The sequence below is a fragment of the Glossina fuscipes genome, unplaced genomic scaffold (assembly GCF_014805625.2).
Source record: "Glossina fuscipes isolate IAEA_lab_2018 unplaced genomic scaffold, Yale_Gfus_2 178, whole genome shotgun sequence".
NCBI classification, from domain to species: domain Eukaryota; kingdom Metazoa; phylum Arthropoda; class Insecta; order Diptera; family Glossinidae; genus Glossina; species Glossina fuscipes.
Genome location: NW_023998521.1, coordinates 20,026 through 36,313, shown reverse-complemented (window position 1 = coordinate 36,313; position 16,288 = coordinate 20,026). Strand labels below are relative to the sequence as shown.

General features: G+C 32.6%; 2 protein-coding genes across 5 annotated transcripts; both read right to left on the bottom strand.

The window, feature by feature from the left end:
* Positions 1-4,455: 4,455 nt before the first annotated feature.
* Positions 4,456-11,418, bottom strand: LOC119641811 (eukaryotic translation initiation factor 2-alpha kinase). 3 transcript variants are annotated; one of them, XM_038040665.1, is made up of 5 exons: positions 10,839-11,259; positions 10,568-10,781; positions 7,576-8,305; positions 6,430-7,521; positions 4,456-6,369 (listed from the first exon to the last, which is right to left on the bottom strand). In XM_038040665.1, the coding sequence occupies exons 1-5, from the start codon at positions 11,008-11,010 to the stop codon at positions 5,011-5,013; spliced, it is 3,567 nt and encodes a 1,188-aa protein (XP_037896593.1). In that variant the 5' UTR covers positions 11,011-11,259; the 3' UTR covers positions 4,456-5,010. The 3 variants fall into 3 exon arrangements, with proteins under 3 accessions (XP_037896593.1, XP_037896595.1, XP_037896594.1); XM_038040667.1 differs by having other exon boundaries at positions 10,568-10,765; XM_038040666.1 differs by having other exon boundaries at positions 10,568-11,418.
* A 761-nt stretch (positions 11,419-12,179) lies between these two features.
* Positions 12,180-15,700, bottom strand: LOC119641808 (eukaryotic translation initiation factor 2-alpha kinase-like). 2 transcript variants are annotated; one of them, XM_038040658.1, is made up of 4 exons: positions 15,352-15,700; positions 13,335-13,488; positions 12,822-13,268; positions 12,180-12,756 (listed from the first exon to the last, which is right to left on the bottom strand). In XM_038040658.1, exons 1-4 carry the CDS (start codon positions 15,411-15,413, stop codon positions 12,196-12,198), a joined length of 1,224 nt encoding a protein of 407 aa, XP_037896586.1. In that variant the 5' UTR covers positions 15,414-15,700; the 3' UTR covers positions 12,180-12,195. The 2 variants fall into 2 exon arrangements, with proteins under 2 accessions (XP_037896586.1, XP_037896587.1); XM_038040659.1 differs by lacking the exon at positions 15,352-15,700 and having other exon boundaries at positions 13,340-13,831.
* Positions 15,701-16,288: the final 588 nt, after the last annotated feature.

Here is a 16,288-nt window from a genome sequence, read left to right as displayed (position 1 = left end):
TGCTAAGGCAATTGATAATTGAACACTACAAAATCATTAGAAAAACTAAACAAAAATAGGAATACAAGCATAAATGATATAAGAAATTATACAGAAATGTTAAAAGAAACTAAAAAAAATTTTTTTCTTGTATTTACCTTATAGTGCATGCGTAGCGTTGGCGAAAAGTTGCAATATACAAAGTGTGTATTAAAAATTTTTGAATAAATATGACATGTACGGTTTTTTTATATGTTTTAAAGGACGCTAAAACCTATCAGAAAAATCTAATTTCATTACCCTGGTTAAGGGACATCACCTCGACATTCGCCAAAAACCGGCTCTCTCCATATACCCGAGAACATAAAGGCAAAATATTGCAATAATGTTGCTAATGAAATAGTCGAATTTATATACAAAATGTTTTTGTCTCTTTTCAGCAAGTATGTTTAAGATTATGCATTACGCGGACATATTTGCAATAGTAACGCGTTTGTCCATACACTTGCTTAAGAAGTTATATGTCTCGTGTTATTAAACCTGTATTCGTTTGTTCATACATTTGCTGAAGAAGTTATATGTATGGTATTGAGTTGTCGTCAAACTTTCTGTAGGCTAATAGAATATAAGCAATGGCAAAAATGTTCGTTTACGTTTGTGCGTGCGCTTAACTGCCTTGTTTTTTCTTTCTCATTATTTATATTGGTAAGAATTCAGTTTATGACTTTTGGATATGACGGCGTACATTCTAAGATTATGCCCTATAACTTATTTTATTTAAATACAATATTGTACCTAAAGTAATTACAATATAATTATTATGAGTAAATCATTACAGTTTCCAGATTTTTTTCAATTTGTTTTATAAACTCATAAATGACGAAGGATTGTAAAATTTACAAATTATGTTAATTTAGTTACATAAAATTCATTTCGCTTTCCAGTATAATCAAAAGTAGAAGAAAACAATTAAAATGGTTTACTATCTAAACATCGTCTTACATTGAAATGAATATCCTTACTAGGGAAAATTGTGACCAGAGTTTTTAGTGGGTTGATGCTACATCAAATTTGGGACTTGGTTGATTTCTGCAACATTTATTGCGAGGCAAGCAATAAATGTTTAAATAAATTAGATAATAAAGATTTGGAAGCCTACAATGTAGGTGAAGTTAAGTCTGAGGGCATCTATAAGAAAATAAGAAGCGAAATTATTAGAGAGAATGATTTATCTAGCAACGACCTAGAGGATTTGAGAAAGCGATATGCAAAAAACGCAACCACACCAATTTTTCCAATATCTTGCCGAACCGTGCGAAGTTGGGCTATTTTCGAGAAACCAAGTAAAGGTGGCATCGATAGCCAAAAAAATTAGTAAAGGAGGTTTAGTATGGCATTTAGAAGGGACAGGGTCTACTTTAAGAAACATTTCAGATGTTAGGAACTATATATTTTATTACGCTTTGGTTATAAGCAATCATCGAGGCAAAAATTACCCGATAGCCGAAAGGAAAACCAGTAGGCATGGTGCGGGTTCCTTTGGTAACTGTCTAATGAAAATCCAGCAATTGTTTGAGAGAGAAGACAGTTGGCCTCTTTTCACAACAATTGTTACGGATTTCAGCAGAGCCCTTATCAATGGACCCATGCTTCACTGGAACAAGTGCAATATAATTACTTATTTAAATTTTTGTTATAAAAAGCTAGAAAGGAATGAAAATACAGTAACAGAGAAAATAGTTTTTTAATTATGTTATGCACTAGTAACTTTCTGAATTTAAAGCGAAATAGTTTTACATCTCCATTAGCTACTCCTCAATCCTCGAAAAGTGGAAAAAGTTTCAATACTAATTTTTCATGTTTCGAGTTTAAGTCCGAATTCGAGCAACAGCTCCTTTAAATCAGTTATGTCAAATAAAAATTCAAGAGTAGCACCGACTCTTCTTTCTCCTATTCCAGAAGAGGGTGCGTCTATACGACATAAGGAAAAGAATTTATTTGAAGATTATAGGTATTTTAGTAAAATAGTATCCATATCAGGAAAGACTATCGAATTACCTTGTAGGAAAACGAGAAAAATTTTATCTAAAATATAAAGATTATATATCTCTCACAGATACTTCTCCTGACTCAAAGAAAAAATGGTTGAGTGACGAAATAGTAAGTTACATTCTAAGTTACCTTTTAGCAAAAAATGGGAAAGTCGGGTATTTAGCTGCTAATGTTGCCCACAATTGTATTACTCACGATATTCCACTCAGTTTAGATTTTTCTATGAAGAGTACAATGATCATGCCTGTCCATGTAAACGGGAATCATTGGTGTGTGGCAATTATCAATCAAATAAGCAAGCTTATAGAATTTTATGACCCTTTCCAAAAAGATGATGGCTATAGCTTCTTTGAAAATTTTAAAACAAAATTTATTTGTAAATATAATGAATGTGCTGAAGCCAATGAATGGACTTTGTTAGAAGAGGGAAAACTTTGGCGATTAGATACGGTGAAAAGTGGTACTTTATAGGCAGATGCTTGGTCTTGTGGATACCATGTTTTGAATTTCGTTGAGGAAATGTTAACGCAAAAAAGTGAACATCTTAATTTTGTTCCTAACGAATACAGGTTTAATAACACGAGACATATAACTTCTTAAGCAAGTGCATGGACAAACGCGTTACTATTGCAAATATATCCGCGTAATGCATAATCTTAAATATACATGCTGAAAAGGGACAAAACCATTTTGTATATAAATTCGAATATTTCATTAGCAAGTGAAACAAAAACATTATCTATATAAGTTCGAATATTTCATTAGCAACATTATTGCAACATTTCGCCTTTACGTTCTTGGGTATATGGAGGGTGCCTGTTTTTGGCCAATTTCGAGGTGATGTCCCCTAACCATGGTAATGAAATTAGATTAAAAATCTGCGATAGGGAAATTTCTTAAAAATTTTTTATCACTAATTTATTGTTTTGGGTATATAGAGAGAGACGGTTTTTGGCCAATTTCGAGGTGATGTCCCCTAACCAGGGTAATGAAATTAGAGCAAAAATCTGCGATAGGAAAATTTCCTAAAAATTTTTTATCCCTAATTTAGTGTTTTGGGCATATAGAGAGAGGCGGTTTTTAGCGAATTTCGAGGTGATGTCCCCTAAACAGTGTAATGAAATTAGATTTTTCTGATAGGTTTTAGAATTTTTCACGACATATCAAAAATCTGTAGATTAAAAATGATTATAACACGATTTTAACATTGCATTCTATTTGCAACGTACTTTTGCATGAGATTTACTAGCAATAACTAAGCATTTTTGGTTTTGCGTTCGCCATTAGCGACTTAGTATGTTTTATATGTGCACGTTTGCTAAGATTATTTGATTTTAATACTTATTTTACTTTATTGTCATTTATTTCGCAATAAATTGTAACTTAGCAAAGACATCTCAGCGAGGAAACGAACCATAAAAATGTGGGTTATCTTGGGAGTCTATCTTCACTTCAGTAAATATTTTCCCTCGCACAGAGAAATTGTATGAAATAACAAGCCTAACTAGCTTTTTAATATACACTGCCGCGAGGTGCATGAATTTTACCTTTAGGTTGAACTATCGTAAATTGCATGAAATTATCTCTAAATTTGACAAAACTATTTATTCGTCATTCACTTTTTTATTTATATTAATACAAGATATTCATTTATTTTAAAATCCATTGAATCCGTTAATAACTCTTATATTTTTTATATGGATATAAGTAATGAATACGTATCAAGTAAAATTTATAATTAAAATAAGTTGATCCGACTAAGTGGCCGAAGGTAAAGAATATCGACTAGCAACTCAATGGGTTCCTTTCACATTACGCTGGAACTTCCTTGAGAAATAGACTAGAATGCATGGGGCTCCTTTACTTTAGGGAGTTGCCATTGCCACTACTGCAGCACAACGTTCTAATCCACAGTGAGTAAACCTAGTAGAACCGCGAAATTTCGTAACCGATTAGGAAAACAAGTCGCGACATACCGTTTGATTGCGCCTGCCGTGCTGGTCTCCTTTTCTTAGATTTTTATATCTTACCCTGCTGTATATATTGTACCAGCCTGTAATTTTATGAACGCTTAGACGTAGGAAAGAGAATTTTTGCTTATAAAGAAGCAATAATACCAACCAAGTTATATCGGAAGTCCAGTTTTTCCATTTCTGGGACGTTACAAATATTCTTGGAACGGATCAGCTGGAACTCTGAAGAATTACATCCCAGCTAAAATACTCGTTTCATTACCACAAATAGATAGAGAGAATAAAGAAATAACTTCTAAGACTAAAGTCCTAAAGCGCTAGCATCTGAGGCTAGCGAATTTTATGAAAACTCTATCGCACTTAACATATGGGACCACGATCATTGAGTTTTTAATCAAGACTCTTTGCCTACTCGACCATTTACAAAACTTCACAATTTTTTTATTCATAAATTTAATTTTTATTATTATTTTATTATCTAAACTTATTATATAAAAACACTGTCTATTTCTTATTCATATGCTTAACAAGGAATTCAAACTTAAGATATATAAACAAGGATTTAGTGATCAGTTCTATTGCGTTCTGAATAAAAATATCTAACACAATGCAGACAAAAGAAAAAAAAAAAAAAGGAAAATTTTAATTTTAAATGAATTTTAATTAAGAAAAAATATACGCACGCAATAAACGAATTAAAAAGATATTAAATAACAAATAATTGAGAAACAAATGTCATTTTTGTTATAACGCGTTATGAAATAATTAACCAGAGGTTTATTTTCGGCTTGTGAAACTTGTGAAACAAATTTTCGAATGAAAAGTGCTTTAGAATTAAGCAAAAATGGCTCAAGAACGAATAAAAATATTCCGTTTTTGAATGACCTGATTAGTAATGCAACAATAATTGTACATATATAATGAATGTAAAAACTTTTCTTAGATCTCATTATTGAAAGTCTTCATTGCTTAACATTATTATTATTAATTAGAAACTATGGGAGGTTTAGTCACAGCTACTAAATGTACGTGAACGGCTTAAACGCTTAGCGGCAGCTGCTAAAGCGGCTGCTTCTCCATCTCCCGTTAAGTCGGGTATCTTTAAAATTTCGCTTAATTGCATTTTCAATTCTTTTGTGGCAGGCCGTACTTCTGATGTGGATGATAACATCCTCCGCAACAATGAGTATTCTTTAGTATGTTTTTCAGCAAACTCATCAGGATAAACGCCATCACGTAATGATCTTAAAGTTTTGATCCGTTCCATTTCGGTACCGAAGTATACCAATAATTCAAAGAATATTAAACCCAACGAATAAATATCGACTTTGTAGTCATAAGGTAAACCATGTAATTGTTCGGGCGACATATATAAATGTGTACCCACTTGTTGGGTATGACGAGCGCATGATGGTAGACCCGTTTTATCGCCGCATTTTGTTATCATATTCGGTATATCAGCCATATCAGTGACTAAACCGAAATCGCCAATTTTTATTTGACCTTCCTGGGAGAAGAAAATATTGCTGGGCTTAAGATCACGATGGATTAGACCTTTAAAATGAACATAATCCACAGCATCTACTATCTGATGAAAAATACTAGATATGTAATCAGCACGGTGTTCCGTTTTGTTGTCTCTTAGCCAATCGCGTAAGCTCTCCTTACGGCACAATTGCATTTGTATGTATAAATAAACTTTATTCTGCAATGGCTTGGATGTCATTGGCATTAGTTCTCTGCAATTATTTGTGCCGTCGCTAATATCCAAGGACAGATAACGTGGCCGGCGACGACAGGCTTTATTATCTACGTAATTCTCCTCTTCGTTTTGAATGCCTTCTGAATTAGTTGCATTGGAAGAACGTACAAATTCGATTTGAAACGAATCCGATAATTGCGAATAATCAATATGTTTTCCACTCGTGTGAATATCAATCGCAACAAGAGAGTTTTGCGATTTTCTAAAGCCAACTTGTGTACAATTACCAGAAGACTTATCGTCCTCCTCAGTAGACTCATCGTTATTGCGGTGATTGCTTTGCATAGATAGAGAATGCGAATCGGAACGGAATACTATATATGATTCGTCGTTGTCAGCATGATCACCATGAGCAAACTTATTGTCTTTGCCATTGAAATATTCTTCATGATCAGAACTGCAGGCAGTACTTGTCGCACTTTCCATCCAATGTTGTAATTGTGTCTTTTTATCAATTTTCTGACAACCATTAAGATGCATAAAATTGGCGGAATACGTTTCAGTTGTGGGCGTTTCAATTTGTATCGACGTAGAAAACTCATTAGCCAACCATTTGCTATCCTCCTCTTCCTGCCAACCGGGTGGTGGTTTTTCAACCCATGACTATTAAAATATAATATATAAAAGACTGATTTTTTTGAGAAAATTATTTTCTTAACTTACCTGAAAATATCGCACAATATTTTGATGCTCACAATTGGCTAAAGTTTTTACTTCACGCATAACACGGACTCGCGACTCTTCCTTATTTGGTAAAGTGATACGTTTAATAGCATATCGACAATCATCCAATTTATTTTTGGCTTCAAATACTACTCCAAAACCTCCGCGACCCAAACATCTCATCATGTCAAAATCGCTTTGAAAACGCGAAGAGAAATTTTCTCCAGAATTTGAAGTCGACTCCGAAAGACTGCGTTTATTGTTGCTGTTACTTTTCGAATTGGCACTGTTAGATGTTGCAGGACCCAAGAGAGCAACCGTAGAAGATTCAGTTGCCTCTATGGCTGTTGGTACGGGTATATGACGTTCAATTACTACAATTTCTCGTTCTCCCCGACTGCGCTGACCTACCAGAAAATTTAACAACACAGCAGACGTAAAGATCATAACTATAATTTCTTTCCACCAAAATCGCAAAGTTTCCACATCGTGAAAATCGAAATTATAATCATTAACTTTGGAAATTTCATTTCCCGTAAGATTATCGCGCTTGGCATCTTCCAATGCAAGCAAATCTTCCTTGTTGGTATTGTTCGCGTTATCAATAGTTCCTTGGCATATATCATTACTGGTATACAAATAGAAACCATTGCCATTTACATATTCGGACGCATTAAGTACTGACTGAGCAGAAAGAGCAACGCTGTCATCATCATACGGTACTAGTTCATTGGCCTCGCTATTACGCTCGCCATCAACGATACGTGTATCATCCAACTCCTGAAAGATAATTAATGCGTTGCCACTGGCGGCTACAGGACGCCATGGTATTTTCGGCATATGGGATTCAGCCGTGAGGTGTGCATACAAACTGGATTGATCCATTATTTCTTTACGCAAATTGACAGATTCCTGGATATACAGCTGTTTTTCATACATGCCCAAATATATGGAAGGATTGGTAGTAGGCAGTGGCAGGTCATAAATTTCCTCTTCACGATCCCATAGCCATCGAGCCGAACCGAACATATCCACAGCCTCTAAATGATCATCTAAGCCGAGCTTCCAAGCACTAACAATTGGATGATTAAACTATTTAAAAAATTGTTTAATAATTTCCTACAAACACTAAAGCGTAAAACAAACCTTATGCTTCCATAACATAGAACTGGGATTGGATTTGCTAAAAGCGCAAATAATGCCCTCGGGTACGATAATTTTAATATCTAAATCAATAATTGCCCTTTCTAAATCACTATATTCCCGTTCATGGCAACCCGGTGAACGTATCAAATCCAATTCATGCTGACCCACACTAAAATTCCAACGTTCTAAACCGCTACGCGTTTCAATCGCGCGTACTGTTTGCGTTAAACGACGCACTACAATTACATCGTCTAAGAGCGGATCATGTTCCTTTAAATAATCTTCGTTCGATTCATTTTCAGTAAAATCGTCTTCCTTTTTGTTCACATACTGGGGTCGCGTTGAGTTATTCAATTCGGCTTCCGTCGAATTAATGCAACCGTTCATCGAACATTCGTACAATAATTTTCCAGTACGAGCTGAAACACCATAAGTACGAGTTTCTTTACCGCCAGATATTACCAAATCGTCTGAGAATTTAGCCGACGACGACAACAAATTGTCGGTTGTGATAGGTATCGGATCAATTGATTCACCATCAAATTTATAAATACCGCCACTTAACGACGGTATCATACGAACAAATCGACCATTGTTGGTTAATTCCAAACGATGTATACTCGACGATATCAATGGTCCTGGTTCGGTAGTTATGCTCCAACGTAATTTACCACCCTTTATAATATCCAAAGCCGATAAACGTCCGTCCAGAGTGGTAACGTAAAGTAATCTGAAAATAGAATAGATTTTCATTAATTGAAACTAAGAACAGTTATGTCTTAAAATATGTATTTCATATTTGGGATAGAAGGTTATACTATATGATTTTTTGGCCGTTCAATGGATAAAAAGGAAGCAGGCTGCTTCGCAAACAAACCACGCTTCAAGCCAACAGTGAATAATAGTGAAACAAAAAAGAATATTTGGTTTATATTTTCAGAAAATGTATTTGTGCTAAGATGCCAAGAAAATTTATAGTATTAAAAAGCTGACCCAACGAAAAAGATGCTTTTTTAATTGGCGGCATATAGACGATCGAGTTCATTTTTGTGCTGCATATTCAGTGAAGATCAACAGCTGCTATGAACTGAAAGATATAACTATTGCTCACGGGACAATGGACGAATCACTTTCATTTTCAAATTTGATCCTTAGTCAAGTATGTGAAGTATATAAGGATGAAATTCCAGCTCGTTTTTTTTTATTCCCTACGTTCGTTGAGCTATATTAACTTAGTGCGGTCGTATGAAACACGCAGAAGGGCTTAAGATAGACCCACTTTTTATTGCACTGATCGATTGAGAATAGTAATCTATTCTAATAATCTAATTGATCTAGGCCTGCTTGTTCGCCTGTTTTGTGTCCATGTAAATTTTTGTTCAAGTTACCGGTCGAAATTGTTGAGATACGTCAACGAAATTTAGTACAGTGATGAATTTTGACACACGTACAAACGCTATTCAGAATGATTCGGAACGGTTCACTTTTCCGACGACTCATATAAGTAATTTCATACAAAAATGAACTCTACAAAATTTGGAGAATTTTGTGTCCTGCCCTTTGTAAGAATTAAATTTACATTAAACATAAATTTGCGTTTTGGGCCTGTTCCCCTATGAATACGCACATGAAAAGTATGCCTTTATGTAGAAACAAGATATGATTTTTATAAAATAAGAATTGTGTTAGACAATGTGATGTAGGGTATTTAATGATCGGCCTACTATAATGTTCTTACTTGGTTAGTTTTTCGATTGTTGCCAACAGAAAGAAGGGCTCGGTTAAAATGTTATACTGACCTGGACTGCCTGCACTTTATACTGAAATTGGAAGGGGCACAATGCGAATGAACCAGAGTCACAAACATGTTTCACAATGTTTTTTTTTTTTGACTGCTTTTTAAGACAAAGAATCATATTTTAAATTCTAGTTCTATTCGGAAACCGCACATTAAAAGATGATAAAAGGCTGCATTTGATAATGTCTTAAATATGTATCCGAACAACTTGTTCCACATATAAATACGAGAATGCACAAATAAATTCGCACCTATATATATGAGTATTATTCGCACACACAAGTTGGTTTTCTCTACAAAGTTTTTATCTTTTTCGTATACAATTGCACTGATGTGTACTTTTGCAGTTGGTTAAGCTTTATGGACACATTAATATCTCATGATCAAGCTAGTGTTAGTGTTGGGGAACAAGCAGCTACAATTTAAAGCAGTTCTTTTCATCAATTTGGCGGGAATCATTCACTTATATAATATACGAAAAGTGCGAAACAACATGTAAACATGCAACATAAAATTTCTCATATTAAACAAACGATTGATACATTTCTCAATAATTAATTTCATTGATTGCATGCATTTACTCTCATATCGCTAAACAAAATACTAACGAGTGTTATGACGAAAAAAAAAAAAAGAAAAGAAAAACGTGATAATAGAGCCCGTAAAAATATGAGGAGAGATTGGTATTTTTGTTAATATAAGTTATGACTCATAACCAAATGCTTTTAACGGCGTTAAGAAAAACAAAAAAGATAATTCTCTAGGTTCCTTAAAGATGTAGGTTGAACTACACTTTGATAGTAATTTCGTAATAAAGTCTTCTAATTATAAAAAAAAGTGCAATTCTTTCGATTTGAATTTTATCAAGTATTACGCTTGTACTTTTTCTGATTACGAATTATTAAATCTTTTTTTTTTTAACCAAACCTTTAATTATTTACTTAAAACATTGTAATACGTATGCAGTCGAAAAATTTTATGCATATGTTTTACGTGTGTTTATCAAACGTGATAAACAACAAACGCACACAATATGAAATAAAAATGTATGCCAACAATATAATACTTAAGCTAATACCTTGAAAAATACATTAAATAACTAAAACAAAAAGTCCAGAACATTCGATCAACGGTACGATTATAAAACAAACAAAAAGATATAAGAATATGTTTGCCTTCAGCGCCTTCACTTACCTTTGGCCAATAGTGCGTTCATGCTTTTCATCGTTACAATACGGTATAGCAGGACGCTGCTGATTTTCCACTAAAGTCTTAGCATTAGCTTCGGCCAAAATATTTCCGACTGCTAATCGCATCACTGGTGGATTAATTGTAGAAGCCGCGGCAGCGATAGCTATTGAAGTAAGCACAGCGAATTGAAAAAGCGTTTTCCTATAATTGCTTATGACTTTCAAATCATTTTGAATGCCCATAGTTCTTTAAGAGGAGAATGTTTGATAATTACCACGAACTTGCGGTTCACGAAAATGAAAAATGTTCGCCGAGGTAGCCAAAAATAGAAAAAAAAATAAATAAATAAAGCACAATTTTAAACTACACCACAGCAAGATGTAGGAACCATGAGACACAAATTTGGAATGCTTTATTAAATGCGTTGTTTTTATACTTTGGAGCATCCATCAATAAACGTAACCGTAAAGCTGATGCTGCTCTTGCGGGCATCACTTTAATTTGTATTTGATTAAAAACGGAAGTGTTTTTTTTTCACTTTATTTAAGAAAACTAAACGCGCCGTATTGTTATTAAGAAATCTAAAATTTCTTGATTTTTAAAAATATATCCGTCCAATTAATTAAAAATAAACGTTAGTTGCGTTTGCAAGGTTCGCGTTAAAAGCTACAAATAACTAGAACGTCAAGGGTTGCCAACGTTCTTTCACGACGTATTACACCACACAGCATGGTTACCGTAAAGTCTTTAATTAAGTATTTGCTGCTGCATTTGACAGTATTTATATAACTGACTTCTTCCTTTACAATGTAAGTTCCTACGTTGAAATTAAGGGCGAATCATCTGCAACATGTATAAATGCAAACTAGACTACACACGGATATGCAATAAATCCAATACTTTATAGAATTGCCACCCGTTGAAAATGTCCCCAATGCGTGTTATGCCAAAAATTGTAACAATTGTAATGTTTCACATCAAAGGGCGTATTAATATTTGCAATGATTATGAGCACACTTCAACAAGATTTGGATTAGATTCCGCTTGAAAATTTTTAAAGCAAATATGATTTTAATATCTCAATTTATTTAAAAATTATTTGAAAAATCAGAAGCATCGCTTCAATTATTGAAAATTTAAGCTAAAGAATGAATACATGACAATAAAAATACGACAAAATGCGCTCTGCACTTCAAAACGCGGTAATTTGCATTTCTGTTCTCTTGCCGAGAATCATTGACAATCATTGGTGTTCTGAAGTCGCGAAGATAGCAAAACACTAAAGACGAATTTTATGCAAATCTCTCATCGCATCATCTCACATTACAAAACATAAAATAAAAAAATGTTCTTTATATCGTTAAGTAGTTATAGATTCCAAATAAAAATTTGATAAAAGGGTTTTGCGATTCTCATAAGCGACTTCTAAAAATAAAAAGAATTTTATGTCGGTGATCTATTCTACGCTTTAAATACTAATGAATATCAAGGCCCATGTGTAACTTGATTAAAAACTTCTCTTTGGAATTAGTGAATATCGATAACGGTATTAACATATATTAACATATATTTATAATAATTCGTATTAAAAAATAAAATATTACATAAAACATTGATCATCATCAATCATATTAAAAATTCATTGTTTTTAATATATTTATTAAATCCTGTGCATTTGGACGTAGTTTTGGATTTTCTGCCAACATCTTTTTCAGCAACTCGTACACTTCAGGATGTCTGCGATCAAAAGTATTAGGAAATATGCCTTTACGTAGTAAATTAATCACATTGTCTGTTCTAATATCTTCGTATAATTCAAAGAGTACCAAGCCTATTGCGTATATATCTACTTTGAAAGTGTAATCCCGTTGTCCACGCAATTGCTCGGGCGACATATATGCCGTTGTGCCCTTAACCCCAGAATGAAGATCTTTGTTTTCGGTTGAGAAACCGAAATCTCCAATTTTTATATGAATATCTTCAACTTCTTCGTTTACAAAAATATTTTCGGGCTTCAAATCACGATGTATTATGCCATTAGAGTGAATATAATAAATAGCATCGACTAGTTGGTGGAAAATCTTTGATATATTGTTAGCGTTTAATTTCATCCTGTATTTCTTTAACCAAGAAGCTAGGTTCGTGTCACAAAGCTCCATCAATATGTTCAAATGTTTTTCACTTCTTTCACTCTATGAAAATAAAAATGAATTTTAACAATTTTGAGAAAAACTTGCTGACTTTTTTATAAACTTACATGAATATATTTTACAATATTCTTATGACCTCTTAATTGAGCTAAATTGTATGCTTCTCGCATATATTTTTGCGCTTCTTCCTTATCTTCGGGTAATTCAATGCACTTAAGAGCATATCGTTTTTTATCTTCCGTATCTTCAACTTCATAAACGCAGCCATATGTGCCCCTTCCTATTCGTTTAATTGGTTTTAATCTTGGTTGCGTTTGTGAAGTAGCGTTGGTTAACGGTCTATGGTTTTTGCTTTCCATAAAAAGTATTGCCGCCGCTGCTGCTATTATTGCGCCGCAAAGAATAACCATGCATGTATTTTCTGCCTTGTTAGAATTACTCGTTCCGCCATTGATAACCGGAGGAGCAAATTCGTGTACGTCACTCAAATAATGATCAATACAAATATCGAAAACAATGTTGGATTGCCAAGGATTAAAAATTCGTTTATCAATCTTTATAGACAAATCATTATTAACTTTATATGTAAATTTACTAAAAAACTAAACTGTACAACGAACCTTACGTTTCCAAAATGCGAACCAACAGTTAGATGTGTGAAAAGCATTGACGACATCTTCTCTAATATTGAAATCAGAGTTGACAGCTTTTAAATCGATCAACTCACATCCATGACAATCGGGGTAACGTATTATACCATCATTTGGATTAACGCTAGGGTTTCAAAATCGAATCAATTAAAATTATGAGTAGAGTAATATAAGTTGTAAGGATTATTGATTGTGTATATTTAAATTGGGATAAACATATAGCAGGCGTTGCGTTGTAAGTGGACGCAAAATTTTGGCAAATCGCTTTTGACAAACAAAACAAAACATAATCACATGTTACACGTTTCAAGCAAAATATGATTTTAAAGTGCTTGTTTACATTTTTCTTAAAAACAAAAAATAAATTTGAATGTACCGTATTTGTTGTTAAAGCTTTGCAAGGATGTAAATATTTTTTTTTATATATCATGAAACTATCGCATGTTTTCCGGCCTGGCTCGTCAGATGGGATGGGTAAAAGAAATTGTAATTAGTTTCATGATAATTTATTTGTTACGCTACAATTGATTCATTATTTTGCTTATTTCTAATTTGAAATTTTTTCCCGGAAAAATGTCCTATCAATACCGCCGTTCCCTCACCCCTCAGTCACCCTCCAGGAAGTCTCACCAGTTATTCAATACTTTTAATAATAATACATTTTTTCTATTTTTCCAAAAAAAAACAAAAGAAAAAACAACCAAACGAAATTATTTAAGTTAAATATAATTAAATTAATTTAAAATCTAAAAAAAAAGTATCACGATTCAAGGACATTCATATTTTTTTGCTTTTTTTTTAGAAGAAAATTATTTTCAATTAACATCACTTAACAAAGGATACTCAGATTTATAATAGAAAAGGTCATTCGCAAGAAATTCCTGTTATTTTTCCTTTTTTTTTTATTTACTTTTGAAAAAAATTTAAATGAAATGATAGTTCTCCTTAAAAATGTAAGGAAAAACCAAGTTTCAAATTTTCCAAAAACTGACAAATCGTTCGAAAAACTCAATCCCTCAACTGCCCAAATTTTTTTTCTCTTTCCCCCAAGAAAACTCAAATATTTCTTTCTTTTTTTTTTTCTCTTACAAATAACTACTTTTTTTTATTTTTATATTTTATACTCCAATGCCTGTGCCTATTACATAAACTCTCTGCTTTCCGCCTCTACAAGGTACAAATTTTTTTTCGTTTTATTAATAGTATTTTCCCTGACAAAAGTCATTGTTCAAAGAAGTTGTCCACTTTCTTAGTTTTTCATTTTAAACGTTAACTATACGATTCTTCTTCAGCAAAGCACATAAGCTACGTTTTCAACTGCGTCATGACGCAATTGTTGTGTTTGTGATTAATTCAGTTCCTTTTCAATGTTTAAAAATTATATTTTTAACAAGTGAGAGTGTACACATTGCTCAAGATGGCTTTGCTCGTTAAAACGAACAAAACTGGCTGTTTTTATATTTTTTTCACTTTTTCATATATATGCATAAATATATATATTTTATGGATCGTTTATGAACTTCTTTTACGAATCTTTTTAACTTTTAACACTTCTATTTCCCGTTTTCGTGGTTTACTTAACCTGAATAAATTCCTTACCGTAATCGGATGGAATTATTATTTCCGTTTTAATTTCTGGCTAATAAGTTTTATAAGAAAAAATCTTTTTTCCAATTTCTTTTTGTTCGCCGCTTAACACTTTTTATTTTTCACTTATTTTCACACACACTCCGCTTTTACGAAATTGTAAATGTGTGAGTGCATTTTGTTCTAGTTTATTCTTTTCTCTACAAAAACAACAATTTTTATTTGCCGCCAAAATTTTGTGCCCACAATATCTAAAACAAATGTATATACATGCAAATACAAATAAATTTTTTTATAAAAAAACGAATGAATCAGGAACGCCTCAGAGCCCAAAACATTTCAAAAATCGTAATATTAAAAAAAAAAAAAATATTTTCGCTCTCACATTATTTTTACTTACCTCTGAGCGATAATAGCAATGGCAAAAACAAACATAAGCTCTGGTAATATGAGCTTCATCATCCTCGGAAGAAAAAAGAAGAGATGACTAAAATTTACAAGGAAGAAAATTCGACTTTTCAAAAAAATTTTTTTCTCTTATACTAACAACAAATTCTAACTAGTAAATGGAAGAAAAAATGTGCTTCTAAGCAGAAGTGCTGATGTGAACTGATATTGGAAAAAGATCAAATGCACCTAAATGCATTTGCGTACGAAATGCAGCGATATTGGAATAGAACTAATTATTATTGTTACTACTATCATGATTGTGTAAGTGTTATAAAGCGATGGGTTTTTAAAAAAAAACATTAGTACAATAGGTATAATTTGATAAATTTACTGAAAAATAAATTTATGACATAGAATAAAAACTGAAATAAAGAAAAACCACGACACAAAAACAGAGAGGAAGAACTAGAAACAAGGTAAAACGAAAATCATTATTCACAATCCTTACCCTTACAATGAGCCGTCCTTGCAATAATTATGTAAAATGGGCATAAAATTTAGTAATTTAATAAATCGTTTAAGTAAACCTTAGGAAAACGTTTAACGTAACTATTAATTCCTGTATTCCTTTTTAAGCAAATACACCTACCGGATAATACTATTTATGATTTCAATGAGAGTTTGTATCATGCTACAAAAAATGTATGAAAAAAGTGCATTTACTTTCATACATCACTTTTTTATAATTATTTCTTTTGTTTTACAATGCTAATAGGGATAATGTTTCTGTAAAAAATTATATCCAATTTTTTACATTTCTCCTACTGAGCTTCTTTTTTTAAACATTATCTATGAATTAATGCAATTAGTTAGTCTCATTAAATTGATTATGTTTGCATTTGGAACTTGGCAGCTTTTATAAGATGAAAAATGAGAATGTTCCAATT